At 38.9% G+C, this 25,722-nt stretch overlaps 2 protein-coding genes across 2 annotated transcripts; both read left to right on the forward strand.

Moving 5' to 3' along the window:
* The first annotated feature begins 700 nt into the window (after window positions 1-700).
* Window positions 701-9,841, forward strand: ube2g1a (ubiquitin-conjugating enzyme E2G 1a (UBC7 homolog, yeast)). The gene is made up of 6 exons (XM_042008346.1): window positions 701-906; window positions 3,462-3,564; window positions 3,709-3,806; window positions 4,654-4,832; window positions 5,395-5,514; window positions 8,232-9,841. The coding sequence occupies exons 1-5, from the start codon at window positions 861-863 to the stop codon at window positions 5,479-5,481; spliced, it is 513 nt and encodes a 170-aa protein (XP_041864280.1). The 5' UTR covers window positions 701-860; the 3' UTR covers window positions 5,482-5,514; window positions 8,232-9,841.
* A 1,572-nt stretch (window positions 9,842-11,413) lies between these two features.
* ankfy1 (ankyrin repeat and FYVE domain containing 1) lies at window positions 11,414-25,550 on the forward strand. The gene is made up of 25 exons (XM_042008332.1): window positions 11,414-11,545; window positions 13,225-13,432; window positions 13,751-13,869; window positions 14,590-14,725; window positions 14,857-14,980; window positions 15,304-15,453; window positions 15,563-15,728; window positions 15,856-16,060; window positions 16,163-16,231; window positions 16,410-16,612; window positions 16,722-16,819; window positions 18,283-18,484; window positions 18,611-18,709; window positions 18,793-18,946; window positions 19,458-19,626; window positions 20,246-20,364; window positions 20,618-20,774; window positions 20,933-21,133; window positions 21,228-21,404; window positions 21,515-21,662; window positions 22,245-22,335; window positions 22,430-22,554; window positions 22,644-22,790; window positions 22,904-22,994; window positions 24,958-25,550. Exons 1-25 carry the CDS (start codon window positions 11,536-11,538, stop codon window positions 25,088-25,090), a joined length of 3,501 nt encoding a protein of 1,166 aa, XP_041864266.1. The 5' UTR covers window positions 11,414-11,535; the 3' UTR covers window positions 25,091-25,550.
* The last annotated feature ends 172 nt before the right edge of the window (window positions 25,551-25,722 follow it).

A 25,722-nucleotide genomic window follows, 5' to 3' on the forward strand; every position in this document is an offset into this window, starting at 1 on the left:
AGACCACAGAAGATCTCCAACAGCTGGCAGTAGAACGTGAAAGACGATTATCTGAATGTACTCATCTGCATTGTGTGCAAAGTCCTGGTGGTGGTATTTCATTTCAGTCTCTTGCTCAAAGAAACACCCACTCAATGATCAACACCTCCATCCTGCTACCATCTCCATTGGTAACATTTAGGAGCAGACTATTCTTTCATCAATTCTTCCCTTTTCAAAAACATCCACTTCCACATTTGGCTTGAGTTAGAGATAAAGTGATTGGACAAAAATGCATTTCTGTGTCAAGCTGGTGACTCCCACGCCGAACTATTTTCTTCATGAACTTTGACTAATTAAATATAAAGGCTAAATAGCCCGGTGTGATACATTTTTGGACAAAAATGCACAGTTTTATTACAGCACGAAGTTTGTGTCAACGCGAAGTTATCTTTATTTATATTTTTTCCTTTAAAAAAATATGCCTATATCTTTTTATTTTGTTATCTCAACTTTTAACCAGTGATGCTTACAGAGCGACAAAACTTTTAATTTGGGTTATACTGATCGATTTACTTACCAGAAAATATGTTTTTAAACCAATAACTTTTTTTCGACGAGATACGTCTTATTGCTTACAGAGTACAAAAAAAAGTCGATTTGAAGCTGAAGATGGCAGTAATGTCTCGATTGAAGTGCTGGCTGCTGTAAAATTTCAACGAGGAAGAAAAAGCAGCAGCGGCAGAAGAAGGCGACGAAGAAGAATGTCGAGAATGCTAAACGAAAAATAGAAGGGACGGATTGTGTTAACTGGACGTTAAATCAACGCTGTTACCTCGAGATATCACTCTTGAACATAGCTGCGTTATATTCGCTAAACTATGACAGAGCCACAGTCAGCGCTGTTACTCAGGAGACAGCTTGCAGGTAATTAAACCTAGAAGTTTACTGATGCTGGACACTGCTAACGAAGGCATTACTGGGAGCTATGCCGTAACTGTGATTGAAACGATGGTGCTGGCGCAAAATGTTTTCTTGAACCGTTTACATTGATGTCCTGTGACAAATACACACACCCCTGGTTATAGTGCTGTAAAGCGGCAAAAAGCTTCCTAACTAAATAAATCATTGTGGTTTGTATGTTGGGAGACTAACTCGTGTGTTTTTCGATGGTGCGCGCTGGTTACAATTGAAAGCCGCTGTCAAGTCAGGCTAGCTAAGAGTGAGCGTAACGTTAGCCTCTAGCAGGCTCCACTCAATGTGTTTACATGTATTTCAACCATCATATTAAGTAGTGTTTTGTATTTTAAAATATGGCGTTTACCAGTTACGTTCTTAACGAGTAGTCAGCTAATATTTTTATGCTTACATGCGAGCAACTTGTCGCCAATTGACATATTCTGCAACTAACACCACGACTTGTTAACATATTTAGCTACCTCACTACATCTCTTGGCTAGCGTTAGCTACTGGAAGCGTTGTTAGTTTTAACATGTTAAGCTAACAAGCTAATGTTAATCTCGCATTACCTCACTTTTCTATTTTAGCATGGTCAGCTACGAATTAAATTTAACTATTAAAAAAAATAGCCTCCTTCCAAAAGCAGTAAAGGTCAACTCACAATGTGTAACATTTTACTTTTGTTGCACTAATGATTCATTACAATATATACTTAGAGCTAAAGACTTAAATTATAACAGAGGGAAATGTCTCTCTTTTAAAAGGTTAGTGTACCAGTTACTTGCTGAGAAAGTAAATATTTCTATAAGGAACTCAGAGAAATTTCTTCTTTGTCTACACTGGCCAATAAACACATAAAGCTTTAAAGTAAAAAGGTAGATTGTAATTTAAATGTGAATTATATGTCCATGAGCATTTAGTAGCTTAAAGCAAAGTAGCAACTTTTTTCATCCAAACAGCAAGTATTTTTTGTTTGATTAAGATTAAACAAAAGTTCCAGTAGAAGTAACAACAGCATTTATTGCCAAAAAACATAGGAAATAGTGAGGGCTCATATGGGGTTGTGTATTCTTAATTAATCTTGAGATTACTGAAATACTTCTTAAAGAGTTACCTGATAGTTTAGAACTGATGGGAAATACATTTTTGTACATATAAATGACAATGTCCAAAGACTACCCAACAAAATGTAATTAGCATGAATGCCACCTATGAAAGTTAACCAGGTTAACCATGTTCTTTAATTAGTAATGAAGCAGACACTATGAGTAAGGTTATGAGTTGAGAAGTAGGGCAGAGGTGCAGTATACCCTGTTAGCACCAACGGGTCCAGTTCGGTTTGCTGCGGGTCAGTACTTATTTTCTTTTGTTTAAATATACAAGGATTTTTTTATTTTTATTTTTTTTAGAACAAACTACTGGATGTCCACCATTCTCATTTTTTGTTTCCTGTTGCATTCTTCTTTATAATTCAATGAAGGCGTTGCACCGCTATGACATCACGCTATTATGTAGCTTAGTGGTTCCCAAGCTGGGGTCCACGACCCCCAAGGGGGTCCCTGAATGAAAACAGGGTCCCCAATGTTTTGAACTTTCAGAGCCATTGCGATTAATGTCCACAATGTGTCCCTATTTTTTAGGGAAAAAAGTAAGGCTATATGTTGTTAATTTAACTTTGGATTTATCAAAGGACAGGAATCGGCGAGAAGACACTATTTATTTTGAGAATCTCACTTTTGAAAACCAGAATGGTTACAGCGTGGGGGGGGGGCAGGGGGTCCATGGCTTATTAGCATTTGCATGAAGGGGGTCTCCAAAGAAAAATGGGTTGGGATTGGGAACCACTGATGTAGCTGACACATCTGTTGCTATCCAGCCTATACACCGCCTATCTGGTAAAGGTACAGTTGGCTGTGGAATCCCAACAGAGATCAGAATTTACCCAGCCAAACCACACCAAACCATCCTGCACTGACCCAGACTTGCTGGTTTGATGCAGAGCTTAAGTGATCTCTTATGGCTGTGTGGTTTCACCAAAATGCTACTTCAGAAGCTGGATTTATACTGGTGTGGTGTCTGCATAAGGTCGGTTACAGCACCACCACCATATGCTCTGCGTAAGTCTGCGGAGGCTCGATACGCACCTCTTCCAGACCTGAAGTGCACCCCTGCTTGCAGCACAGTTACACAAAAGTACTCCTTTGTAATTGGTCGGTTTGTGATTGCATGTTTCTGGATTTCTGGAGCTTTTTGCTGATTTTGTGTGGTCACTGCGGAAGAGAAACTTAAGCACAACGCCGTAACCATACACTCGAGTGCGAGAGCACATTTCACTGGCGGTAGCTGCTTTAGCCCTACCGTGTGAGTATAAATCCAGCTTTACTCAACCCCAAAACGAGGCCACCAGAGACCTGCATTTCCTAGTCTCCTGAGCAATCTACAGAAAAGCACAGCCCTAGTCCAGTAATCGTGGAGACATGGCATGAACTATAGAGTTTTGATGTTATTTGTTTTTTATGTAGAGCTGAACAAAAACCCAGTGGAGGGATTCTCAGCAGGCCTGATCGAGGACAGTGATCTCTACAGATGGGAAGTTCTTATCATTGGGCCTCCAGACACACTGTAGTAAGTTTGACTGTGCTGTTAATTGACTATGAAAGCAGAGATGTGAACAACCCTTTGCAGCCTGTACTGATGTACATGTTTTGAAACTGGTATTGTTTGTCCTTATGTAATGTATTTATTAGTTTTTCATTCTTGTGTTCACAGTGAAGGTGGTGTGTTTAAAGCTCATCTGACATTTCCCAAAGACTACCCACTCAGGCCACCTAAAATGAAGTTTATCACAGACATTTGGCATCCTAATGGTAGGTGAAGATGTAGGATACTGTGAATAATATTTACCTTTTCTGGTTAATTTTATTGAATATGTACAGGTATTAGTATTACAGCCTTGACAAATTTTAATTGAACAGTTTCGTTGACTGTATTAGCATTTCTAAGTAATTTACATATAATTATTTTCGCTTATTGCACATTCTTTTCACCTACATTTCAGTTATTTTCTTTAGTAATATTCTTGGCCACCAAGTAGGAATTTGATAATAAACTGAGGAGGATTTTGTTATGGTCATTCTGCCACATAACAGGATATAAATAATCTTGTGATCTTGTCATCAAATCATTTTAGTCGTGTTCGAATATACCAAGAGCACACATGTTCCATGGATTAACATATAAATATTTCACAAATAATAATGAATAAGTGGGAGGTTTTCTTTCCAAAACGGGGTGCTTTCGAGGGATAACAACAGTAAGCGAAGGATGGCTGTTATGTTTTTGGCTGTATGGTTATCTTGTGGCTTGGTATTCAGTTTTGACCTTGATCCAAAATGCCAGCAAAAATGTTGTTAAAACTGTTTTTTATCCTGCCATCATTTGCAGCAATAGATTGATCATATTCCAGATTTCCTGGGAACTTACATAACTGGATTGTTGGTCCTTTTTTTTTTTTTTTATTGAGTCACCTGTATTTGGGAACCAAAGGTCCGATACTGTGGAAAGTGAACATGTGACAGCTCATTAAACCCCAAGTTGTAACTAGGTTCACAGTGTTGGTCTTCAAGTTATGTTACAGTTAGTGTTAATTGTTAAATACTTATTATTCAAGGTGTTCATTTTATTGTAATTGTTAACTCTCTCTCTCTCTCTTAGTTGACAAAAATGGAGATGTATGCATTTCTATTTTGCACGAGCCTGGAGAGGACAAGTATGGCTATGAGAAACCAGAGGAGCGCTGGCTGCCCATCCATACTGTGGAAACCATCATGATTAGTGTTATCTCTATGCTGGCAGACCCAAATGGTGACTCACCAGCCAATGTGGATGCTGCAGTAAGTTTGCTTGTCCAAAAGCTTATCTGTTTAAATGTGTGTTTCAGCTCAAAATATCTACTGTCAGAATTTTATTTGTTGCAATTCTTAGCGCGTTGCGTGGTAGTGTCCGCCATCAGTGTGTGAATGTGTGTGAATGTGATGTATGATGTAAAGCACTTTGGGCATCATCCCAAGTACAGAAGAGTGCTATATAAATACAGACCATTTACCATATTCAGGTTACATTGTTTTACCATTAAGACTGTTGGCAGAAATAAAATATGCTGTTGGCTTTATTAGTGAATATAATGAAGTGAATTAAAGTCGATGTTCCAGAGATACAGGAAGGACAAACCATATACTGGCTCTAGAACAGACATTTTTTTTTTTGCGACCACCGCCTTAGTATTTCCTTCCTCCCCAAAATCAGATAGGATGATACGGGGTGTATGCATTTGTGTGTAAACTATTTATGTTAACTGTCTATATGCTGAACATTTATTTCATTGTGTTTTTGTTAAAATAAAACAATAAGTGTGAAGATGATACTCCTTTCATACTATCTTTTCCTCCTCTGCAGAAAGAGTGGAGGGAAGACAGACACGGTGCATTCAAAAGAAAAGTTGCCCGCTGTGTACGAAAAAGCCAAGAGACTGCATTTGAGTGATGTATAGCAAGGATCTAGCTTCATGTTTTCAGGGCAAGTACATTTGATTTTCACTCTTTTAAAATCTGTATCTGTTCAAAATGAAAGTGAAATTTCCACCTTATTTGCTTCACATAGGGGGATTTCTAAACACTGGGGACACCTATGACCTCAGTTCTAGAAATTATGCCATCATCTTCTTACCTTAGATCACATTTAGTTGCTTTCCTGATTTTGAAGGGTCTCTATGAACTTTATACAGTGATACAGTTTGTTACTCTCTCATGCTCCTTTGATATACCAAACCAACATGAAGAACTAGTGTCAACTTTTGACCGGTTTGACCTTCTTATAAAACCTGCATTTGAACAAACAAAAAATAACACTTGAACACAAAGACAGTTTCTAAATACCAGATAGGACTCAAACATAGAAATATATTGCAGAAGAGGGCGGAAGAACATAAGTTAGTAAGAAAAACCGAAGTTTAAACAACAAATATGGCAGTTTTGTATCCTGATATATATTTTTACTGTAATTTATTATATGATGTAATACAGAACTCTCTCCTAGGTCACGAAGGAAATTTTCTTTTTACCAATGTCAAGTAAGAAATCAAGAAAATAAGACAAAGCTGAACCGAGTCAAAGTGTTTTAATCTTGTAAAAGAGAGAAATCACACACACACCAGTTGTTCGCACCTGAAATGGAGTTGTCTGCCCATGCAGAGTGAGCTCAGTATTTTACACCCTTATCTTGTACTCCTCGCTGGGCAGAAACTGTTGGAAACAGAACGATGCTACCATCTTCTCCACTGTCCGACCTTGGATGTAGGTGTTTCATTTTCTCTGAGTATGGACAGCCTGGCAAAACTTAGTCTGCTAATTGTTACGCTTTAGCTCATATTTATCAAACTATTGCATGAATACATATTGGATGAGTAAATGACACACCCTTGTAAAATGTAATATTCTATTCTATTCTATTCTACAGATGCTTTTATCCAAAGCAACTTACATTTGAGAGTAAGAACAACATAATAATATACTTGTATTATAATAATTCATTATCTTACCATCAGTATTAAAATCATTTGAATTATTAAAATCTATCTACACAACGATTATAAGTGGTCTTCTGTATCCACAAGGAGAATGTTTTTAACTGAAGATGACGTAAGAAGAGATCGTGTGACATGTTCAGTTGACCATTAGCTTTGTGTCATTGCTTCTTTTCTTGAGTGCTCATTCAACGTGCTGACCAGCTCGTCAGAGTGAGCACTCTGACAGCAGCCACCACAATTCTCCCCGTTAAATCACAGAAAAAGACACCAGCGAAGTCCAGCAATAGAAACACTGCTTTTCACACCGAATATACAAGAGACACAGATGTTCATCGACTCTGCAGAGTTGCTGAAGGGCTACTGTTCGGTGTATAAAGCCCCTTTTGTGTTATTCTGTTTGAGCTGCATCGTGGTAGTTTTTCTTATTATTTCTGCCTATTTTCTCTCTTTAATGTTATGACAAAACCATTTATTAAAACAATCATTGTGCCTCAAAGTGTAGGATATAAATTATGTACTCTTATTAGCTCAGTTTCTGTTCATTATATGTTGCACATGTTGAACTATTTATAGCCCTTTTTATTAGGTTTTGTAAGGTAATATATTTTATTTCTTTTAATCAGTGGTGCCCAAGTCCATCCCTACTATCCTGCAACTTTTAGATCCATTCCTTCCCCAACATACCTGAATTAAATGGCTGAATTCCCTCATCTGCATGTCATTCAGCTCTGCAGAGGCCTGCTAATGAGCCATTCATATGATTCAGGTGTGTTGGAGAAGGGACTCGTCTAAAAGTTGCAGGATAGTAGATCTTTAGGACCGGACTTGGGCACCCCTGCTTTAATCATTGTTTAAAAATCAATGTAGTGTAAAGAGATTCATCATTCTGGAGTATCATGTCATTTAGACGGCTGTCTGTAGAAGACAGCAGATCAAATCCCTCAGTCCAACATCTAGGCCTGTGTCCAACATTAAAATGGGTAAACAGTCTAATCATCAGATTTTCAATCAAGATTAACAATCCAGATTAACTTCCTGCTCTGCTGTCAAAATCTTAGGCTACAATAATCAGTTTATAGCTGGAAAGAAGCAATTAGCTTTTTTTGTTGTTGATGAAGTAGAACGCTGTATTCTGCTAACACTCTCCTCTTAAACTGCACCATTATACACTTTGCATATTAATCTAACATTTTATTTATTTTATGCCAGCTATTCTTTTTACTTTAGTTATTTTGTAAGGGATTACTTTTAACAAAACTTTAACATTGTCGATGTCATGATGGAAGAAATTGTTGCAGACATGTATTCAGCTACCTTGGTTGGCCCACTTTCAGGATGGCTGCCATGTTTTTTTTTATTTTACTTCTGGTGGATTTTTACATCTCTGCTGGATAAGGGAATGAGGACTAATATCTGGTATATCATAAACGCATAGAACACCAAGATTGAGGTTTATCATCAGCTGAATCTAATTTTTGTAATTGGTAAAATAAAATTATTGATAATTATCCGTTAGGTTGCTTCAAAGTGTGCTGCTGTCTGACCTCAATGTGCAACTGAAGTTTAAAGGTAACAAAAAGCAGACTTGTTCACTGTATCACCCTCATCACGTAGATGTTTGAATTTAATATATTTACCTGTTTATATATTGATTCATGTGATTTTTGTTGCTGCTTTTTGACAGTTTTTGCTTTTTGTTTTCCTGCAGGTCTCCAATTCGAAAATCAAAATGGCACTGTTTCCCGCACTCTTCCACCCTCTCGCCAGCCTTGTTCTCCTTCATCCTGGCAGGAACAGACTGGCTGCTGTAGGCTGCAATATACTCTTACAGTGACTATCATGGCTGACAGAAAATTGCCAAGCAAGTGCCAACTAAAAAAACAAAAAAACAAAAAAAACAACAAAAGCCCAGAGGATGTTTAAAACATTTTTTCAAGTCTATGAACTGCTTCAACATTCAGGAAGATATTGTAAAGACATGTAAATAGCACAGACTAAACCGGATAATATATACGCTCCTTTTCCATCCATCAAGACATTTAGACCAAATATATTAGTGCTGGTTTGGATAGATTTACTTTTTTGTCCATTGTCCTCTTAACTCCAGCATGTGTTAGCTGTCTTTAAGTTGCTTTCACAGGAGGTCTTAAAGAAAATGAATCAGTGCTCTTGGAGGAATGTCACCTGTGAAGCGCTTGTCTGTCTCAAGACATAAGTGACATGCCTGAGGATTCCCGCCATATTCTGTTCTCATGGGTTCTGTAACACTCCCTGAACTCGACGTCACATGTGCACCTGAATGATTTTGTTTATTTTTTCTTTATTAGTTTTAAGTCTTGCCATCCTGCTCAGTTGACCCAGAAACATGCCCACAATTTTTTGTGCATGCTAAATTTAGTTTCTTTTTCAAAAGTGCCTCCTAATAAAATGCTTGGCCACTTCACTCTGCATTAACAAAGTGTTAAAAATGTTGGAAAAACAATGTGGAAAATTGTGTACCACCTATAGTATAGACTTGGATAATAGTCAGTACACAGAAAAAATGTAGAATTAAGTTATTGGCAACAATTTGCTGTAGCAATGCCCCACACCCCAGTATGAAGTGTACATGTTCAGTTTTTATAACCTGATGCAAATTGACCTCCCAATATTTTATTTAGCAACAGCTGTTTTCCACATCTGTGTTGTTCATTGTAGGAGTTGTTATGCATGCTTTATCTTACCCTTTCCCCCCCTGAATGTTTGTTTTTCTGGGATTTCATTTGCGAATGTTTGAGTGTTTGTGTACACAATGCGTGTGCCCAGTTTGTTTTTGATGTTCTTTCCCTTCATTCACAATCAGATCATTCTGCCTACTGAACTAGTGCAGTTTTGCCTAATGTACAAAGACAAACAAAAACCTGATGTATATTTTTCATGTTATGAAATCTGTCACCTTGTAGTAAGTTCCTCTAAAATATTACTTTTTTCAATATTTATCTGTGTATTTAATTCAAATTTGGTTCGGGGTACACAGAGCAATTGATATAAGAACCTCAAATTTATAAATGGCCTTTATTCTTGATTTACATTTGGAGCACTTCAGACTAATATGTGCAGGTGTTTGGACAGGTAATTATATTGCCCACATTAAAATGTGTTTTCTCTGCAAGGTTGCTCTTCACATCAGATTTTGGCATGACCTTTAGATGCTTATGGGAATGAAAAACATTTGGTGAGCCAATAATTGACACTTCTGTAAAATGGCAGATAAACATAATTTTACTTTATTTTTTAAGTGTAAACAGATTGTTTCCTCTTGACAAGAACACCAAACTTTAGAATTTCAACTATCACACAAGCATATTTTAGGTCATTTTCCTTTTTAATGTCATCCATTTACTTTTCCACACTAATGCAAAGTGAGTTCCACCATTAGTTGCACTTACAAACACAGTGACGTTTCTTTGAGCTCTTCTTTTTTAGGGGCAGAATGATTGTACAAAAATCAACCAAGAATTCTGTTAATGTATTTGAATTTATTTTGGGTCTTCTGAAATAACACCAGGTCAAAACACCAGGAAGTTCAAAACATAGCACGTAATATTTCATCTTGACCATTTGTCGGTACTCATCGTCAAGCTTTAGGTAGATTTCTTTTTGGACATTTAAGCACTTCACTTACCAGAGTTGGTAGAGTTCAGTTCAATTTGCTCTTTTTTATTTTTTTTAATATTTTCTGAAAGGTTGAAATCCAGACTTTGGTTGGTGCCTTTTCAAAAGTATAATGCTAGTTAGCTTTATCCTTTCCACAACCAGCTTTGATGTGTATTTGGTGTCACTGTCCTGTTGGAACACCCACTTGTTTCCCAAGTTTGACATGTAGCTCATCAGCTGACATTTTATGAAGAAGTTGGGGTAGTCTTTATAGTTCCCTCCACTCTGTAATCCACATCCCCACAGCATAATCCTACAGCTGGTACAGTGTTGTGGTGTTGAAATCAATGATTTTTAAGACATGCTGATCTTTGTGGCCCAGCAACTCTTGTCTCATCTATCAATTTTTCATCCTTGAGGTTTTGTATTTATCCGTGTGATCAAGGCAAAGCTAGAAGGTGTTGAATTATGAGGAATTATTCATTCTCAGACTGAGAGCTTATGATAATATGAAAATATGCTTGACTGTTGGCACAACACTGGATTTCCAGCTCATTGTACTGCCGGATGTGTGTCAGTGTTCTTGACAACCAAAATCAATTTCCTCATCAGAGGAGGACAGGTTGTCAGCATGTGAAAAAAGACCCAAAGCGGGTAAAGTTCTCAATAACGTTTACTTGGTACGCTTGTTTGATCAGATTATCTGCATTTCTTGGCTCCAAGAGACATCCATAATACATAGTCCTTTTACTGAAATCTGTGTTGGTTGGACTTTTTTTGTTTTAATTAAATGTTGTCATACACCTTTTTGTGTTGGCACAATCGTCTTACCAGCTGCAATGAGTCATGGAGAAGATTTAACTAACATTTTGGGCTATTTAGTACAACTAATTGTATGCCATTTTCCAGACCATGTGGTGATTTCAGAAAACCCAAAATAAAGAGGAAACTTGTGCACCAAACTCTTGGGTTATTCTCTTTTGAAGATATATGTTGGCTAATATTATACAACGTATTTGTGATATTTATCTTTTCAGTCCATGATTCTGCCCCAGGAGAAAGAGCGGTTCAGTGAAAACACTGAAACACGGATGCCTCTAAAGTAAATTTATCTTCTAAACTTCTTTAATTTAAATACATGTTCATTATTATTAGTCGTGGTAATATAAACGTGTGTATGTGTTGAAATGAACATACTGTGGAAAAAAAGTACACAGTGATGTGTTATAATTCACACGAGATTAAGGCTGTCATGTGATTAACTGTCCACTAACGAGTTTTAGTGAGCCACTTAAACGCAACACCACCGCCCACTCCGGGCAGCTTCATGGTATCGCGATACAAACCATCAGGCCACGGAGCAATCGTTGAGCAACATGGCGGAAGGTATGAGATTGATGTTTTTTCGAATGAACTATTTCATACGGTCCGTTTTATTCTGCTGTGATAATTTCCCTGTGAGACAGATGTAGATAATGTATTGGCAGCTAAGCGAGCCGTGCATTTTCAGAGGTTGATAATAAGAAACACAGCGACCCTCTTCTTGTCACACTCCTCTCGCAAGTGAGCCATCCTGTCGCTAGCTGTCGTTGGTGTCGCTAGCTGAATTTTATCGCTATTAGTTAGCCCAACTGGACAAGAAATGCTGCGGGCGCAGATCTTGTGCAAACAGGAGAATTGCGTATTTGTAACGCAATATAAACCGCATGTTAACTCATAGAATTGGCATTTCATGTTGCTTTTTTTATTATGGGTTGAATATCAGCGTCATGCTCGCATCAAATTGTCTAACGATTCATAATTCAGTTACAGTTGAACAGCAGCTGTCGTCTCATTAACGGTCTATCTTCTGTTTTTGTAAGGAGACCTTCAGTTTTACTATAACCTCTTATTAGTTTTGGAAAATGAAGGGTTAGAATGGGGCGCAAAACTTCTCAGGAAAATCTGGGTGTCACCCCCTGTCAGGTGTCATCTTTAACCACCTGGCAGAAGTGTGCCGTGTACGAGGGCACCACCTATATTAAGCCCTGATTCCTTGAGGAAAATCTACTTACCGACTTGAATCCAGAGAACAAACACTGTAGTCTATGCTGTTAAAGCTGCTCAGCAGCCTCGTACACAGCTTTTTAAACAAGTGAATGATGGCTGGGTCATTCTCCTGAACGGATAAATATATTAAGAAGATTTCACTTTAACATTGCCATGTTCGTATTCTGATGTTAATGACATCAGAATACTAAGTGCTGGAAACTTATGTCCAATTTAAACTTATGTACAAACTTTTAGTGTGAGATTATTGCTGTACGTTATTGGAAGAGACTACATCATAAGTCCTGACCAAACACCAAATTATAATCAATAAGGAGATTGTCTGTTGACTGGTCATTTGGTCCTAAGCTGCTACTGCAGCATCACCACCCTTCTTGTGTTGAGCTGATCATGTGGGTTTCTGAAACACCCCCTTAATGTTCCTCATGACCAGCAGCTCTGCCAGTGACAGTTTACGATGGAGTAGACGGTAACGTGCCGCCTCAGCATTCTTGCTCCACTAAAACTTTACTGGCTAAAAGGAAGGAAATTGCCTCAGTGAAACTCTGTGGACTCTTGGCCAAGATAGGAGTCATGTTGTAAAATGAGTATCTGCTTATTTGGAAGAGCAAAGGAAGATGTGACCATGTATATTAAATTTTGCTTTAGTCAGTTTTGGCCTTGTATAGAGATTATTGAAGTCATGCAAACTTTGTGTGACTTCAGACACACAAGAGAAGGGTGATGAAGTTAGTGCTAGGAAAAGTAATAATAGCTTAAGTCTAAATTTGACTATTTTAGGTGATTCTCTCCAGTCATATTATCACAGTTTTAAGGTTTATCTATGAACATTAGTGATAATTATTTATTTTTTTGTAAAACCACATCACAGTGAAAAAAAGGACAATGTGTTCCTACATTAAACCCCAATTAAGTATGTTTGGACAGTTTTCCATTTTCTTTCAGAAACAGGTTTTCCTCACCTACTTTCTTTGTTTTGTCCCCTGTGCTGTCGATTTTAACTTGATGTGGGACAGAGGAGGTGGCCAAGCTGCAGAAGCACCTGGCCCTGCTGAGGCAGGAGTATGTGAAGATGCAGCAGAAGCTGGCTGATACGGAGAGACGCTGCGCTGTGCTTGCTGCTCAAACCTCCAGCCAGGGCTCCTCCAGTCCTGCAGCTGCAGACACTTTTATTAGCCGTCTGCTGGATATCGTGGCCAATCTCTATCAGCAAGAACAGTACAGGTAAGGATCATGATTGGTAAGAACTTATTTTTGTTTTGTTTCCTAAACCATCATTCCTGTGTAAATAATTTGTTTGTTTCTTTTTAATATATATTATTTTTTGCTTGTTTCCACTTTTTGATAAAAGCTGCCTAGATTAATCAAACCACAGTGAATTGAGTTGAATTATGTCTGTACAGTGCCTTGAGATTACTTTTTTTTGTGAATTGGCACTTGAATTGTCTTGAATGAGCTTTTCTCCTTCCAGTTTATAGCATGCTGTTGCTAGAATATTTTAATTATGTGGTTTTCTGAGAGGCAAATCTGTTCTGTTTTTAGTGATCTGAAAGTGAAAGTTGCAGGGGAGCAGTTCTCTGCCCACAAGTTTGTGCTCGCTGCCCGCAGCGATGTCTGGAGTCTATCTAATTTGGCCTCCACCTCTGAACTGGACCTAACTGGTGAGCAACCCTGTTGTGTTTGAGCATTAGCCATATGTGGTTGCAATAATTTCCAGCTGCATCAAAGCCACCAAGCCGGACACTTTTTGTGAATCTATTAGATATTTTGTGGCATGTTTAAAAAGTCTCTCAAAAAGCAGCTCCTCTAGGAATAAGCCACAGCAATTAGTGCAGTGCAGATGAGCAGCAGGTCAAACATGGGAACACCATCGAAAATCCATTCAACACCATGTGCAGACTCTTGATTGCATATTACACCACTGCAACAACATAATTATCTGATGTCTGAATAAGCAGATAATAACAATGTGGCATAAACGTTAACTGCAGGAGTTTTGGGAGTAGATTTTTGTTACTTAGACACCACAGAGATGCATTATTGTTGCTTTCTTTAAACAGTTGCGATGCAACATGATGCTACATGAGCGACAAAAACACAACTGTGGCATAACCGAAATGCAACACAGCCGTATCTGGTGGAATCCAGGGATACATCATAGTGGAAATCAAGCTGATCCCTCTGGGCTCTGTGCTATACAACACACTCCTTGGTTAATGAATGATGACATAATATTTATTTAAGCTGTCAAAGTTCACTGTTGGGTACATTTTCACTTTGGGGTGACTTGAGTTCTTATTTTTTTAATGAAGGAAAATGCTGAAAATTGTAAGCAATGATAACTGTGTTAAACTATAAAACTTTCATAATTTGTTTCTTAGATTGCAAACCTGATGTTGCCATGGCGATGCTGCGCTGGGCATACACAGATGAGTTGGAACTCAGTGAGGATGATGCCTTTCTTATTGACCTGATGAAACTAGCGAACCGCTTCCAGCTTCAGCTGCTGAGAGAAAGGTTGGAACCTGTTCTGCAAACTGAGTTTCGGTTTACAGTCTTGTATTAAATTGCAGCTTTATCTGATTTGGAACATGTTTTTAGTGCAACATGTATGGTTTCACCCCACGTCTGTCTTTCTACTGGAATAGGTGCGAAAAAGGCGTCATGTCGTCAGTGAATGTTAGGAACTGCATTCGCTTCTATCAAACAGCTGAGGAGCTAAATGCCACCACACTGATGAACTACTGTGGGGAGATCATAGCCAGTCACTGGGTAGGTGCCTCAAGACAGTGTTTGTGCATGTTCAATGAGGTGGTTTGAACATGTTTGTGCATGCACATGGGATACAGATCAAGAGCTGAAGTTTGGCTCACTCCCTTGGATTATGGTGATCACAGCCTACTGTCATTATGAGCTTTTTTCTTTGTAATGTTTGCAATTATGTCAGAAGAATTTGGTTTTTATTTTCATTAGCAAAGTTCGTGAACTGTTATGTTTCAGTCTGAAATGGGTGATAGCACTTGCTTTTCTCCACCATTGGCCAGTTCTGATATTTGACCCTGAACAGTTGTTCTTCATTGACTGCTGTCTCCCAGGATGATCTAAGGAAAGAAGATTTTAGCACCATGAGTGCCCAACTTCTGTACAAGATGATCAAATCTAAAACAGAGTATCCCCTCCACAAAGCCATCAAAGTTGAGCGTGAAGATGTGGTGTTTTTGTATCTTATTGAAATGGACTCGCAGGTCAGTCTTTTTGCTTAACTACATATATGCACCCCCCCCCCCCAAACAAAGTGTCCCTCTCTGCTGAAAAAAACACGTTTTGTGTTTGATTTTTACTGCCTGTTTTCAGCTTCCTGGCAAACTAAATGAACTGGACAATAACGGTGACTTGGCACTAGACCTGGCGCTCTCCCGTAAATTGGAAAGTATCGCCACCACTCTGGTTAACAACAAAGCTGACGTGGACATGGTGGACCAGAGTGGTTGGAGCCTCCTACATAAGGCCATCCAAAGAGGTGAGGATCATTTTTGCTCTGCCATAATTAACAAATTTCCTTTGTATAGCTTTGGTTACTGACTGTAAACCTGATTGTTGAAAGGAAAATTCCTCATTCCTGACACTCTGTGTCTTGCTTTCACTAGGTGACGAATTTGCTTCCATTTTCTTGATTCGCCACTCGGCTCAGGTGAATGCAGCCACAGTGGGGGCTGTAGAAACCCCACTTCACTTGGTCTGTTCTTTCAGCCCCAAGAAACACTCTGTAGAGGTGATGAGTGGCATGGCCCGCATTGCAGAGGCTCTGCTTAAAGCTGGAGCCAACGCTAACATGCAGAACAGCAAGGGCAGGTAGTCATATGACTCTTGGTTCATGAACTTTATGGGACTGCAGATATGGTTAACTACTGTGCAAAGTATGATGGTGCTTCAGTTTTGTCTTGTTAATTGTAGAACTCCGTTACATGAAGCTGTGGCATCAGGGAATGACGCAGTGTTCAACCAGCTACTACAGTGTAAACAGTGAGTTACATCATAGTCAAAAACTGTGCTTGATGTTTGATTGATTGAACTAATAAGATCACAATAACTAGGTAATTAAATAATAAATTTAAGGACCAATAATTTCAGATATCATGCAGTCTTGGCCATAATTTAATAGTCTTGCATGTAACCTGGAATTATCTGTCCTTCTTGTTAGACTTGACCTGGAACTCAAGGACCATGAGGGCAGCACAGCTCTGTGGTTAGCCCTGCAGCATATCACCATGTCTTCAGATCTTTCAGTAAACCCATTTGAGGACGATGCACCAGTAGTGAACGGCACCTCATTTGATGAGAACGGTTTTGCAGCCCAGCTTATTAAGAGAGGAAGCAACGCTGATGCACCTGACACTGCTACAGGTGCTGTTTAGGAAACCTTTTTTTTATTTTTTTTATGTTTTACATGTGATGAAATGGAGTGGTGGTTTTCTTAGACATTTATACATCTTCATCATTATACTTCTTACAGAAAACTGCCTTATGCAAAGAGCAGCTCAGGCAGGCAACGAAGCAGCGGCACTTTTTTTAGCCACTCATGGTGCAAAGGTTAATCACGTTAACAAATGGGTATGTATGAACATTTGGTTATATAACATTAAAACAATTGCATAGTTCCTGAATTGTGGTTGGCAGATACACAAAATCTGAAATAACACAATGATTATATCCCTGATACAAACTCTTAAGACCAGTAAAAATAAGTACAAGTAACAAAAAGTAGAGAGTAGGAAATGTATTGAAAACTAAATTTAAACTCAAACTGGCTGTTCATCAGTTGATCAAAAGTTTAAGACCATAACTTCAAAAAGTCCAAACCTGCACAAAATCTGGTTTCCTTGAAATGTTTCTTTTTGTATGCACACTGCCATGACTTCATGATGACAAAGACAAAAAAGGCTTTCTGTCTTTGAACGTGGCAGGATCGTTCAGCTGCACAAGCAAGGCCTCTCGCCGCCATTGCATGAGTCATTTTAAATGTCTTAAAAGATCCTGGGGGTTACAGGACAAAAAAGTTAAGTGGTAGACCCAATAAACTTTCACCTGCACTGAGCCAGAATCCAACAGGCTGTCTGTGAAGACACAGGCCGATCCTCAACCCAAATTAAGGCCTTTACTGATGCAGAGCGTAGGCCAATAACAATAAGACGGCATCTGCGAGAGAAGGGCTTTAAGAACAGAAAACATCTTCAAAGCCTCGTCTCCTCCCACGACACAAACTTGCCTGTTTGAATTTTGCAAGGGACCACCAGGTGAAGTAAAGTGTTTCTCTGATGAGAAAAAATTAAACCTGGATGGTCCTGATGACTTTATTATTATCATTATTACAATGACAAGGAGATCCCACTGGAGATGTTTTCTACACGGCACAGTGGGGGAGGCGCCATCATGGTCTGGGGTGCTTTTTCCTTAAATGGAACAATGGAGCTTCAGGTTGTTCAGGGCATCAAAGTGCTGCTGGCTATGTGGAGATGTTGCAGGGAGCATCCCTTGTGTGATCCCCTCATCTGTCTGGTAATGGCTGAGTCATTCAGCAGGACAAAGCTGCAGTGCACAACACCCACCTGACTAAGGACTTCTGCCAGGAGAGTCATGTCACGCTTTTGGACCATTCTGCGTATTCCCCTGATTCAAATCCCATTGAGAATGTTTGGGGATGGATGGCAGGAGAAGTTCACAAGAATGAATGTTTGAGTTTAAATGTAGTTTTCAATATCTTGGTACTGTTTCTTCTTATTGCATGTTGAAGCTTTACTTACAACCTGGTTAATCTCTATCTTTGCAATGTGCAATTTACCAAAGCCCAGAATTTGGTGGTAAATGCGTTAATCTCAGTATAATCAAAGTCTAGCCACTGTTAGCAAAGAATATATTTGTGATATTGAAATATTATGTGTGGCTTCAGAGAAGTTTTTAAAATCTGTCTGAATTTCTCTATATATTAAAAGTAATTGAATAATATCTGTTGAACCATAATGAGTAGATCGAAGTGGTTATGTAACTTTGTTCTGAATCCCTGTGCCTGCCTGCAGGGGGAGAGCTCTCTTCATACAGCATGTCGCTGTGGGCTGGCAAGCTTAACAGCGGAGCTGCTGCAGCAAGGGGCCAACCCCAACCTGCAGACCCAGAAGGCTCTGCCTGATGACACCCCTGGTGTGGCTATGCAGACCCCCCTTCACATGGCCATTGCTCACAACCACCCAGATGTGGTATCTGTCATCTTGGAGCAAAAAGGTTGGTATATTTCTGGGCTCCTGACTGAATTTAAATGTCCTTTTACTTTACCTCACTGCATGATTTTTTTTTTAATTTCCAGGATCATCCTGTAATTTACTCATGTTTCTTTGTTTATGGTTGTAGCCAATGCACTTCATGCCACCAACAACTTGCAGATCATTCCAGACTTCAGTCTCAAAGACTCATTGGACCAGACAGTTCTGGGCTTGGCCCTCTGGACAGGTACACAGCGAGTGTTGGTAAAATCTAATATAAATAATTGTGTTTGGTATATGTGGTAATTAAATGCAGTCTGTCTCTGTCAGGTATGCATACCATAGCAGCTCAGCTGTTGGGCTCAGGGGCTTCTATCAATGACACTATGTCCAATGGACAAACCCTGCTTCACATGGCCATCCAAAGACAGGACAGCAAGAGTGCCCTCTTTCTTCTTGAACATCAAGCTGACATCAATGTCAGGTAATGCTACGGATATATTTGAAATATAGTATTTTAGGTCTTATTTTGTGTTATGATATTTTAGGGCATTTATACATAAATGGGACCGGACCAAAAAAAGGTAAATATGTGTTTTAAAACCTTGTTCTGACATTTTTTCTCATCTGCAAAAACTGCACATCAAAGATTTCTTCTATGATACACATGGTTTACCTGTGAGGTACAGCTTATAGCCACAGGATTGTTTTTTTTTTTTTTTTTTTTTTTTTTTTTTTTTTTTTTTTTTTTTTTTTTTGCTTCAACAAAGTTCTGATACTTGACCATTCACAGGACAGTGGGCTTTAAGACAAAAGTCTTTACAAAAAGAGAATGGGATTATAATTATACAAGTGTGACTCATGAAAAGCTTCAGTATTAGTTATCAGTTAACATAAGGGTCCCCTGTATTAACATTTTGCTCCATTAAAATGAATCTTCCTACATTCCTATATTGGTCTGTGTGGTGTTAATGCCATATTTGTTTGACTGCCAGGACCCAGGAGGGGCAAACAGCACTACAGCTGGCCATCAGTAACCAGCTGCCACTGGTGGTAGATGCTATTTGTACACGGGGGGCTGATATGTCTGTGATGGATGACAAAGGAGACCCTCCATTGTGGCTGGCTCTTGAGAATGGCTTGGAAGATATCGCTTCCACACTGGTAAGACAAATAGAATTAGAAATTGTATGAGCAAATTATTCAAAACTAATATCTTTATACAGTGAGTTGTTCATTGTTAACACCCCTAATATTGTCAAACACATTCAGTCTTTGATTTGGATGTACCTGGAAACACCTGTATTTAAAATAAACTACTTGATCTCATGTTGATCAAGTAGTTTTTGTTTTTAATAAGTAGGACAAATTATTTTTTAAATATTCCTCTGGCATTGTGGGGGGTTGTTTCTTATTAATTTAGTAAAAACCTTTTTTTGACCTCCTAGAACAACACACTGTGTGATGTGGTGCGTAGCCATTCATACTTCAAAAAGGGCTCAATAGGAAATAAATTTAGAGAAATGTGCAGCTTTGCTGCTAGTTAATAAATTGCATGTTCCCTTTCAACAGCCTGTTTAGACATGTTATAAAAAGATAATATTGCTAATAAAGGAGTAGCCAAACTCTTCTACTGTACGTCTAACCTGAAATATCGAAGATGAACAAGTCTGCAAAAAGTAAACTAAGACAAAACAAACTTTGAATCAATTAGATTTCAGACTGGAAAATCATGTTTTTGTTCATTTTGACATTGAAATTGTGCGTTTTTTTCCCTCATCAGGTCCGGCATGGCTGTGATGCCACGTGTTGGAGCACAGGACCCTCTGGCTGCCAGCAGACTCTCCTGCACAGAGCTGTAGATGAGAATAATGAGGTCTCTGCTTGCTTCCTCATCCGCAGGTCTGCCTGTTCTCCTTATTTGTGTCCACATATCTGCATGAATTACACATCTTTTGAACATAAATAAAACTTGTCTGCTGGTGTTTTTTTTTTATGTTTACCAGAATGTAACAATAAAACCATAAGTCTTAATGTTTAAAAGCTTCACTTTGCCTCTTTAAATGCACTCAGAAAGTAACTTGTCTGTCAAGTCCAAGTGCAAAACGGTGCATGCATGGCTGTTTTAACTGATTGCCTGCATGTATGTGGATAGTGGTTGCGACGTAAACAGTCCAAGGCGACCTGGCCCTGGTGGGGAAGGAGATGAAGAAGCCCGAGATGGACAAACGCCCCTCCACCTGGCAAGCAGTTGGGGATTGGAGGAGGTGGTGCAGTGCCTTCTAGAGTTTGGAGCTAATGTTAATGCACAGGTTAGTCCTATTAATTGACTTGCCTTTGTCTCATAGCTCTGTTTTTGTTTTGTTTTTGTTTGTTTTTTTTCTTTCAGCAAAGTATTCTGTTCGTAATTGTGACTGAATTGTAAGTAAAACATTTTAACTTTGGTTTAAATATGAATGTGTTTTGTCAGGATGCAGAGGGCAGAGCTCCCATCCATGCTGCTATTAGCAGCCAGCACAACGCCATCATACAGCTCCTCATTTCCCATCCAGACATTCGGCTCAACATTCGCGACCGCCAGGGAATGACTCCGTTTGCTTGTGCCATGACACACACAAACAATAAGGCAGCAGAAGCTATCCTCAAGAGGGAGCCAGGTGCTGCTGAGCAGGTAGCACTGCAATAAATGCATTAGTATGTCTCCATAACATTGATAAAAGAATGAGGAGTTAGAAGTATTAACCTCTGTTTTTGTTTCTCACCAGGTGGACAACAAAGGGAGGAATTTCCTGCATGTGGCTGTTCAGAACTCAGACATTGAAAGTGTCTTGTTCCTCATCAGTGTCCAAGCTAATGTCAACTCCAGGGTTCAGGATGCTGCCAAACTCACCCCTCTCCACCTGGCCGTGCAGGCTGGCTCTGAGATTATCGTCCGCAACCTGGTAGAAACCCAGTATTTTGTCTTCTGCATTCTCTCCTGGGATGCTTTAAAAAAAAAAGAAGAAGAAGTTGTGCTGTTTTAATAGTTTTATTTTACATTTTCTGCATACAGTTGCTTGCTGGAGCCAAAGTGAATGAGCTGACCAAACACAGGCAGACAGCACTACATTTGGCAGCCCAGCAGGACCTGGCCACTATTTGTTCAGTCTTGCTAGAGAATGGTGTAGATTTTGCTGCCGAGGATGAGAATGGCAATAATGGTAAGTGACATTCTGCATCATTTTGGCTCTTGTTGATACAGATTTCTGCTCATTCATCAGAACATCTTGGGGCCTCATGTGGGGAAAAGATGCTCTAGTCAAGACAAGGAGTTGAGTTCTTTTACATAATCATGGGTGTTTGGCTGCACCCAGGGGAGCAGTGGAGCTCAGGCAGGGCGAATTTGCATGCCTACACACCCAAGCATAGTAAATGCGGCACAGGTGTATTGTTACATGTAACCATGCAAATGCACAAAGGCTGTTTATTTGGAGAAAATGTAAAAAAGTGATTTTTAATAGTTTATGAAGTTAGTGGAAAGAGTTGAAGTGCCACTCCCAAGTGAAGTTTCTTGTCTAATAATAGCATTAGGAGTCAAGTAAACAGTCCATTTTCAACCATTAGTTCAGTTCTCAAGTCTAATGAAGCTGGTTTCAGATGTTTTTGGGCTTCTGTGGAGAAAGAACTTTGTTCAACTTTAAAAAGGTTTTAAAAGTAATTTTGGTATTTGGTTATCTAATGTATTTAATGATCTCACCACCCCAACTATATTATTTGAAGAACATTCCCTTTTGTTTCTGCAGCTCTGCATCTGGCTGTGATGCAGGGCCGCCTTAACAATGTCAGAACCCTTCTCACCGAGTCAACCATTGATGCGGAGGCCTTCAATCTCAGGTACACTCAGTCCACAAAAAGATTTTATGTATATTTAGTGTTGTTTTTTTTGTTTTTTTTATAACATTTAAGTGTTGATGTACTGTCTGTTTAGGGGGCAGTCACCAATGCACGTGCTAGGCCATTATGGCAAAGAGAATGCTGCTGCCATTTTTGAATTGTTCCTGGAGTGCATGCCTGAATACCCTCTGGATAAATTGGACAATGAAGGGAACACAGGTACATGCTTGATTATTTCTGTACAAACAGAATACTAAAACCAATGTTACACCCTTACAGTGGAACAACTGAGCTGTGTTTTATTGCAGTTCTGCTCCTGGCCTATATGAAAGGAAATGCAAACCTCTGCCGTGCCATTGTGAGGGCCGGAGCTCGACTGGGTGTCACTAATAATCAGGGCATCAACATTTTCAACTATCAAGTTGCAACTAAACAGTTGCTCTTCCGCCTTCTAGGTACATTTTCACACTTCCTTATTCGTTGGTTTTTATTGATGTTCATCTTCCAAGCCTTGTTGTTGAACTGTCTGATAATAACTAATATTTTTATTTATTTATTTTTATTTTAGATATGCTGTCCAAAGAACCCCCATGGTGTGATGGGTCCAACTGCTATGAATGTGCTGCAAAGTTTGGTGTTACAACACGGAAACATCACTGGTTAGTTAACTGGCATTTTCTAAAACTACTGTTGCCAGAGTCAGAACATTTGTTTCCATCCAGAGTTGCATCAGTATTTTATTAAGATTTTGTATTGAAAGTAGTTGGACTTGTTTGTAAAGTCTTCGGCAGCATATCCCAAATATTCTCAGATTTCAGTCTGACAAATCATGTTGTCTTGCACTGCTGTGCCGTCAAGGTAGAAAAAGAGCTTTTGGTGGGAAAGCCTGGTCATTCAGTGTGTTGAGATAGTCAGCCTTATTCTTTTTTGGCTCTCAACATTGCTGAACCTTGACCTGACCAACTGAAGCAAGCCCAGGTCATAATGCTGACTCCACAGGCCTGTATGGTGGGATCTAGGCGCAATGAGTACAACTTTCTTCCAACCACATTTCTTAGTTTAAAGATGGTTATCTTAAGTTTTTAGTCATATTCTTTGCTTGATGCAGGCCAATAATTTGACTTTTAAAACATCATTTTACAACATAATGACATCTTTTCCACAATTAGAGGGTCTGTCTTCCAACACGGATGTTTAAAGGAAAGAGAAATTATTCACTGCATCAGTGTTGTTTTTGGCTGGCATCTCAGATTTAGTCTTCAGGACGAAAATGTTTTAGTTTCAGTCACATTTTAGTCATTTCTAAGTTTGATAGTTTTAGTCTAGTTTTAGTCGACGAAAACTCAAAAAGGTTTTAGTCAAGTTTTAGTCAACTAAAAAAGTATTAGTCTTTTAATAAATTAATTTAGGTCAATAATACATATTAACAAGTGGAATCAAGGTTGCCAAGTTATAACGAATAATTCATAAAACAAGTTAACCTTAATGCTTCTGCATAATAACCAGATCCTTTACCAGACTGACAGCTTTAGCTGAGACTTTCCCATCAACAGGGATGAAGTGCTGCCGTGTTACTTAACTCCTGTTGGTCAGAAACCTTTTATTTCTATATTTAAACTTTTTTATGAATTGATGCCCTACTTCATCATACAAACATGTCACACAAGAAAATAGCTGATCTATAAGTTCAACATATATAACAACACATTGTGAGCTTGTTGTTTGGTTATTTTCATCAATAATTACTAAATTAAAAGGAATAGTTTTAGACTTAGAAGGTTTCCAGCCAACAGCAGATACTTTCTGATCTACTTAGGGTGATGCTTTGCACAGATAAAGTTCTAACTGTGGAATCAATTACTCCTAAAAAGCAAAGAGCAACAACATCCTGACTTTGGTAACTGTGGTTTTATTTCTGAGAATTTACTGAAGTGTAAAACTCCACCCTGAACAAACACATGACCAAAATATGAGCAAAGGATGAGGAACACATGCTCGACTTGACCTGGTCTGTCAGTGAAATGATGATGGATCATAGTTAAAATATGTTCATATATTGTTTAGTTGCTTCCACCAAACCCCTTCGTTGACGCTGCCGCCATGATTCATCTATGAATGAATGAACTGCTTCTCTGTGTGTGCGCAGCACGTCTGATGGTGGGCGTGGCCAAGGTGCAGCAGCATTGCTGACTGACAGATCGCGCTCATAATAGGCAGAAATGTCCTGTATTTTTAACGTTGGACAATCATCCCTTGAATATTTTCGTCTCGTCAACAAAATCTCACAAACGTCTCGTCAGGTTTTCGTCATCAGAGAGTCATTTTTAGCTCGTCACTGTCTCGTTATCGTCATGAAAAAAAGGTTTGTCAGCAAAATAAAATCATCGCTGAAGAAAACAACACTGCACTACATCAGATAGGACTAAATAATTTGCCAGATGAAACATTAATCACTACAGTGTCAGTGGGAGGCTCTTGCCTATTTACTTAGTTAAATCTCTAGATGATTTGTTTTTTTCCATAGTTGCAGTATGTGTGATTAATTAAATTAATATCACTTCATGTTGGGTGTAGGTATATGGTTATTCTTTAATTTCCTTCTTTTTTTCCTGTTCACTGCAGCCGCCATTGTGGGCGCCTGTTGTGCCACAAGTGCTCTATAAAGGAAATACCCATCATCAAGTTTGACTTGAACAAACCGGTGAGGGTGTGTGACATCTGCTTCGATGTACTGACTCTGGGCGGGGTGTCGTAATGCTGAGGCCAGCATCATCTTCATCCTACGGCTCTGGCCATTGCCATCCCCAACTTGGCACAGCTTTTCAGAAGCACCAGGAGAAGGGAAGTCAGAAGCAGGACATACTAAAGACCATCATCTTTATACTATTCCAGTCTACAACAGTCTATTAATCTTGTAGAGGGACATTTCAAATAGAAAGTGAAACATTGTCTTATTGTTTGTTTCGATCAAAGTATCTCAACGCGGATGTAAGCAGCTGTCCAGCTTGGTGACAGCTGGAATGAGTTTCTTCATTTTCTAATAACATGTTTCTGATTAGCTCCTTTATCACAGGCAGGTGGCTGTTGTAATGACATTTCAGTCCAGTGATATCACCTGTAGATGGGGTTTAATTTCTCTGTGGTGGGTTATTTTACCATCAGTTGGATTCATGCTGATCCATCCAGACAAAAATGATGTACTACAAAATTAATCTCGACAGGTTTATTTAAAAAAAAAAGAGAGAAAAATCAGCTGAGAAATGGCGTCAACCTGGAACAGACTGACACTAGAAATTTGCCCATCACTAAATCTGCAAAGACACTTACATGTGACTTGTAATGGTTCATCATTCACTCTTTGGTCACTCCTGTACTTTAGTGACTGAA

The sequence above is a fragment of the Melanotaenia boesemani genome, chromosome 15 (assembly GCF_017639745.1).
Source record: "Melanotaenia boesemani isolate fMelBoe1 chromosome 15, fMelBoe1.pri, whole genome shotgun sequence".
NCBI lineage: Eukaryota > Metazoa > Chordata > Actinopteri > Atheriniformes > Melanotaeniidae > Melanotaenia > Melanotaenia boesemani.

Bases quoted from the DNA above. Each gene is read 5' to 3' on its own strand.
- ube2g1a (XM_042008346.1), top strand. From the start codon at position 861: ATGACAGAGCCACAGTCAGCGCTGTTACTCAGGAGACAGCTTGCAG. The intron at 3,565-3,708 runs GTAAGTTTGACT...TTGTGTTCACAG, and splicing joins GGGCCTCCAGACACACTGTA to TGAAGGTGGTGTGTTTAAAG. The intron at 4,833-5,394 runs GTAAGTTTGCTT...CCTCCTCTGCAG, and splicing joins CAGCCAATGTGGATGCTGCA to AAAGAGTGGAGGGAAGACAG.
- ankfy1 (XM_042008332.1), top strand. The intron at 21,663-22,244 runs GTAAGTGACATT...TTGTTTCTGCAG, and splicing joins GGATGAGAATGGCAATAATG to CTCTGCATCTGGCTGTGATG. The intron at 22,555-22,643 runs GTACATGCTTGA...GTTTTATTGCAG, and splicing joins GGACAATGAAGGGAACACAG to TTCTGCTCCTGGCCTATATG.